Raw genomic sequence first — 6,401 nt, 5'->3', positions numbered from 1 at the left:
TCTTTTCTTGCAACAGTCCATTTAAAGTTCTCAACCCTATGACGTTGGCTAGTTGTCATGGGCGCCCACAGAAATATTTTCGGGATGGGGCGGGGGGTAGGGGACGTATGTAGGCGATCAGCTTTTACAGCGTAACTCAACAGACTAAAAGAACATGTTCTTAAACGCGAACACAAATTTAAAGTTTTAATAACAATTACTAAAAATGTTTAGTTTAATTACGATGTGTGTGTATGTGTGAACTGTAACGTGGGGGAGGGCAAATGTCTTCTCTTGCCCCTTTCTGTGTGCGCCCCTGCTAGCTGTCTTACCTCCGGTATATCACTACCTAATTAGGGATGGCTAGCACACAAACAAATGTTCGCAGTACAGATAGAAAAACTCGCGTTTTCGTGATATAATTTCTGTAAAACATTACAATGTTGATGTGTAGGAATTCTATTCTACAGTCAGTTAACTATCAATCATTTACATAATACGCCGTCATTTTACTTTAGCCATTTGAAACATCGTAGTTTTACTCAGTTCACCGTAAAATATGTTTAAAGGTTACTTGTAAAATTTTACAGGCTGTTATATTATACTGATTACAGTTTATCTACGCTGTATCATTAATAACTCTGCTGCCAGTGTTTCCATAATTAAAGTTCGATAAACAATACATATTTGAACGCAATATTATTTTCATTAACATCTTTACGGCTCCAGAGCAAGCCTGTTACCGTTTCACGCGTGGGACAAATTGTCTCGACTTTGCCCATTAGTGCAAGTCCAAAGTAATCCACGTCGCAGAGCACTCGTAAGCCAGCTTTTCCGTGTTTACGAACGCTTCCCGACCCTAATGAGACTTGGCGCGTTTTCGTACGAGTATTTACTGCAAGCATCATCACGGCTTGTATTTCGAACTTTCCTCTCGAGACCGCATTAGTCAGGCAGTTTACTTTCTCCACTTTCTATCGGTCATAATCTGGATAAACATACAGACGCACATATACTAAATAATTGAGTTAGATGGAAGTAGCATTTATTTTACTGTTCCTTCTCTGGGGGATATCGTATATCTGGGTTAATCAGAACAACTGTTGCGAAGTTTAACGCTGTTCATGCAAGAACATCTCAGAACAATTTGGGATTGCAGAGACGTCTTACGGTGAGCTTTGAACATGAATGTCTTACGACGGAGCATTCTGCAATGGAAATTACTCTGCAGGCCTATTGTCAAGAAGGACGTCAAAACCAGACGTGACGACATGGACGGCACCAAAATTGTTTTAATATAACTTACTTAATCTTTGTATATAATTGTTTAAAGAAATTTGTTAAGAAGAGCGTGGCTCAGTCTGGGCAAAGAAGGTCAATTCAAAATATTTTTAAAAGTAATCTTTACCATACATTCCAAAAATATAAGTGTTCGGAGCAGGTATGTCAAGTAAGATAATCCGTTGTTTGGATATTTATAATCTACCTTCAGAAAAAAGCTGTGAAATAATAATACTTCAGTGTTGGTGTTCAAGATGTCCGGTTATGTTATTTTTTTTAGATACCCTTCTTAGGCAAGTTTTAGGGTGGAAACTTTAGTATTTTAAATACATTATATGTTGTTTTGATCAATAAAATTTTAGTGTGAAAAAATTGAGAGCTTGTGGAGGGAGACAGAGGAACCGAACACCCAACCGAAGTTGTCTGTGGGCCTAATGTAGTCTTAATTCGATTTCGTGTGTGTGTTCGTAGGTAGTGTGATACCACAAAATTTGATAATATATGGGAAGGGTATATAACAGCCCTTTCTGGTGCAAAATTATCTTACACTCAGATCATAAATATGTGATAGGATCAAGGATACAAAATTTCCATGACGGAGCTAGTCCTGATCCCAAAATTTCATGGACCACTTTGTACAATATCAACTTCCTAAAGTACTCTTAAATTACATTGTAAAACAATATACTTTAGTATTTATATTTTGAAACAAATATTTCAAATGTCTTGTAGACTGGCTAAAATCTCCCTGTGGACTAGCAACTTGAAACCACTGAAACAGAGGAAATTAATCAGTTGGAGGACCTACATTAAGCTCGTGGACATCCATGGTAGGTAACATGTGGCATCATTTAACGGGCGAGAAGCCACGAAGACAAAGTAAGTGGAAAAGGCCGCCCAAGTGCCCCCGGTAACAAACAGTATACAACATAATCAATAAGGATTTCTGCCCTGGAAAAATGACATAAGTCACTTTTATATTCAACCATCGCATACCTCAAGAGAAGGAAGCGGGTATTCATGCTTGTTTCATACAGATACAAACCATACCGGTCCAGTCACGAGACGTAGCACCTATGGATTTGAGACTGTTGAAACAAACACTGGGACACCGTGATTCTCCTACATTAAATGACATATGGAAAGTATACAGCGAGAAGTCAATCTCAAAATGTAGTTCTGATACATCCCGTTCCACCGCAACTTGATATCGGCTGTAGTTGCTATGTACTTTGCTTATTTGCATAGTCAAAATATTTTTAATATAATATACTCAACCCTCTCTAGTAGATTCGCAAATCTACACTTTTCTTTAAAAATATTATTTAAACAATCATTTTATTGTAACATTTTTTTTTGTTGACAAGTTCTATTTTGCTTTTGGATTATTCGGTAAAAAACGTTATGCAAAGTCCAGTCGAGTTTTAATTCTCCGACTACGAGTTCTACAAGTAAAACTTGTACAAATTTCACGTAATTAACAAAAGGCTTAGCTTTACGAAGAAATAACTCTTCAATAGTTTTTACTTACTTATTTTCCTCGGACGTATGGTACTTCTCGTATCTCTAGTACTTCAATGAAAGTCCCCCAGGGGCACAGCGGTATGTCTGCGGACTTACACTGCTAGAAACCAGGTTTCGATACCCGTGGTGGACAGAACATTTGTAGCTTTTTGCTTAACTGTAAACAACTTCACTGAAAACACAAGCTCATAATTTACAGTTCTGACCTACCTGGCTGACTCGATAATCAGTCAACAGTCTCTTCTGGTTTCGTCTAGCTAAATTTTTATATCATTGAAATCAGTTCTTATACTTTCAAAAAGTTCCAAAGGTTGAACGACACATTCATCTCATGACGTCAAAACTCTCTCTGTCTGTCAATTTTATTTTATTAAAAAAAACACAAAAAACATGACCTAAAACACCACTTCCCTAAATTTCAAAGTCTCTTGAACAATCCTATTAAACACAGATAATGAATAATTAATTAGAACGTACAGACCCCATAATTAATTAACTTTTAAGAACGAACAAGACTGGCATGGCCAGATGGTTTTAATCATTTACACAGAATTTTTGATCTCGCTTCTATAATGTGTCATCATCTTGAAGTTCAGTCTTGTAACTTGATGAGTTAGTAGCATAGATGAAGAAGTCCATGAAGATCCTGCAATCATAGGTGACACAACAGTAGTGGTAAGGGATGTAGACCGGATGAGTTCTCCTATTCCATATTTCATAGTTAATGGTGTTTAAGGTTGGAATTCTTGAGCTGGTTTGATCTTTGCATTTACAAATTCATTATTCAATTGTTTCATCTTGGTACTGATGTTATTTTGCACTCCTATGACCATAATAAATGTACAGACGAATCGAAGTAACAAAACTGAAGAAGTTCAAAAAGACGTCATAGGAGCCATAATAAATGTACAGACGAATCGAAGTAACAAAACTGAAGAAGTTCAAAAAGACACTTTTTAAACTTTACATTTTCTATCTTTTCTTCCAACACACATATGTGGTTTTGCAATTCTTCTGTCTTGTTCTTGAAATTCCTCTATTTAATTACTGTCTCTTTTTTGTTGATTTTAACTTAATTTTTATAGCGTTCTTTCAATTTTTGGTCTCTTTTTATTTTCTGTATTTTTTTCATGGTCTTCTTTTAGATTCCCGTTTCTTTCTTCATGATCTCGCATACATTTTCTGTCTCTCCTTTCTTGGTCTTCTGTTCATTGTTTCATCATTTACACAAAATTTTCGATCTCGCTTCTATAATGTGTCATCATCTTGAAGTTCAGTCTTGATTCTAATTTATTTTCAGCAAAATAATCCCACTCTTGACATCAATGTCGTATCGGTTTCTGTTGTTGGAATGGTTGCACTTGTGGATTATTCGGCAAAAAGAAAGATTTAAAGCCCAGTCCACTTAACGATAGATAAATCATTCTATTTTTCCAATTACAAGTTTTACGGTACAATTTGTACAAATACAACATAACTAACGATAAGCCTAATTTTACAAATGAATAATGCTTTAATAGAGATGCCACTTACTAATTTTCTCGTACGTACGACACTTCCTGTATCTCTTGAAGCAACAAATACAAAGTTGTAATAATCAACCCACGATTCCTTCTAGTCTAGCCTAACTCAGGTTTTTATCGTTCAGTTTGTATCCTAAACTTCCAAGATAATTGCAGATATTGAGCTTATCTAATGATGTCAGAATTCTCTATATCAAAAATATTACAAATACATTACTGACAACAAAATAGTAGACTACCGTACCCGAAGTTTTACTTTCAACATAACTTCTTTACAAATATCGCAGAATAGACAAACGAATTGGAAGTTTTGCTTTCAACATAATCTCTTTAAACAATTGCATAGTAAACTAAAGACTCCAAGTTTTACTTTCAACATAACTTCTGTAGTAAACTAAAGACTCCAAGTTTTACTTTCAACATAACTTCTGTAGTAAACTAAAAACTCCGAAGTGTCACTTTCAACATAACTTCTGTAGTAAACTAAAGACTCCAAGTTTTACTTTCAACATAACTTCTGTAGTAAACTAAAGACTCCAAGTTTTACTTTCAACATAACTTCTGTAGTAAACTAAAGACTCCAAGTTTTACTTTCAACATAACTTCTGTAGTAAACTAAAAACTCCGAAGTTTTACTTTCAACATAACTTCTGTAGTAGACTAAAAACTCCGAAGTTTTACTTTCAACATAACTTCTGTAGTAAACTAAAAACTCCAAGTTTTACTTTCAACATAACTTCTGTAGTAGACTAAAGGCACAAATTATTTTTAACAGAACTGATTTATTTTCAAATAAACAAATTTACGGTTTGACGTCATTTGTTAATTAATTATTTATTCCATCTTCAAAATTAAATTTTTCCACCGAACAAAGTTTTCTATTGTCGGTAAATAAGCCTCATGTATTTACCTTTGCCGAAAACATAATTAGGTTTAAAGTCCAAATAGAATCAACTTTTGCAGCAGTGTGAAAAAATGTTGTGAATAAATCATTAATTTCTTCAAGAGTTTGTCTTACACCAAAAAGAAAAAAAAAAGACAATTTTTAAAGTGATGAATTTACCGTGAGAAACGTTGTTTGTAATGAAATTATTTTTCGTGTTTTTATCGAAAAATAAATAAATGGATATATGCAAAATACAACGCTTTTAACAATGTATAAAGTACTATGCTGAACAATTCAAATGCCAAGATGGTAGATCTAACTCGTACAAATTAATTTTTTTTTCTCTCTCGCTGCAGCGCCCGAGGTTTTCGACTGTGCCCTAGACCGATGTCTAGGATACACATTTCCAGCGGACTGGTGGTCGTTAGGGGTCTGTTGCTACGAGATGTTGTGTGCAGCAGTAAGTACCATCCTTGCTGGATAGATTTTGTTGTTGTTGTTGTTGTTGTTGTTAAGCGCAAAGCTACATAATCCGTGCTCTGCCAACCGCGGGTATAGAAACCCGATTTTTAGCGTTATAAGCTCACGGGCTTACCGCTGAGCCACCTATGGGGGGAGGAGGGGTCAAGTATTATTTTAGATATCGCGTTTGTTTGTTATTAGTTTGAGATGGGAAATAGAAAACAAACACGCAGAAAACGTAAGAGGAAATACAAATACAAAACTTTAGTAGATAACAGAATAAGAGAAAAAAAAGGACAAACGTAAAATGCAAGTAACGAGAAATAATACAATATTCATTATAAAATAGCAGGGCCTCGCGCATCGTAAAACTAAAATGATATTGGATAATATCGTAATAATGTGATCTTCATTAAAATGTACAATAAAATTCAATCATTTTATACGTTCGTGGATTCTCATCTGTTATAAAAAGTCAAACTTTGTTTACCATGGCTGGGGTACGACTTGTTGCAAGTCTCTTTTGTGATGATCCCCAATATCCCAAGTTGATCCACATTATTTTGTTTTCAATGCCAGTATAACACACTTAATCCTCTGTATGTTTTACAATTATAAAACCATATTTTCTTTGCTCTGGAATCTCCTATTTTTGTTGCATCAAAGCAAAACCCATTTCTTTTTATAAAGCAACGCACATCTATTGAAGACAAATAAGTATTACAAAGTAAAACTACGCAAACTTT

General features: G+C 34.8%; 1 protein-coding gene across 1 annotated transcript in view; it reads left to right on the top strand.

Moving 5' to 3' along the window:
- LOC111083144 (serine/threonine-protein kinase 32B-like) overlaps positions 1-5,653 on the top strand; it is a gene marked incomplete at both ends in the record, with an annotated part of 25,154 nt that extends 19,501 nt beyond the window's left edge. Inside the window, one exon of the mRNA XM_022379430.1 lies at positions 5,550-5,653. Within this exon, the coding sequence (XP_022235138.1) occupies positions 5,550-5,653 (104 nt within the window). The remainder of the gene's footprint in view (positions 1-5,549) is intronic.
- Between the last annotated feature and the right edge of the window lie 748 nt (positions 5,654-6,401).

This window comes from Limulus polyphemus, unplaced genomic scaffold (genome assembly GCF_000517525.1).
Source record: "Limulus polyphemus unplaced genomic scaffold, Limulus_polyphemus-2.1.2 Scaffold8345, whole genome shotgun sequence".
NCBI lineage: Eukaryota > Metazoa > Arthropoda > Merostomata > Xiphosura > Limulidae > Limulus > Limulus polyphemus.
The sequence above is the reverse complement of the archived record's forward strand: the minus strand, read 5'-3'. Positions and strand labels throughout refer to the sequence as shown.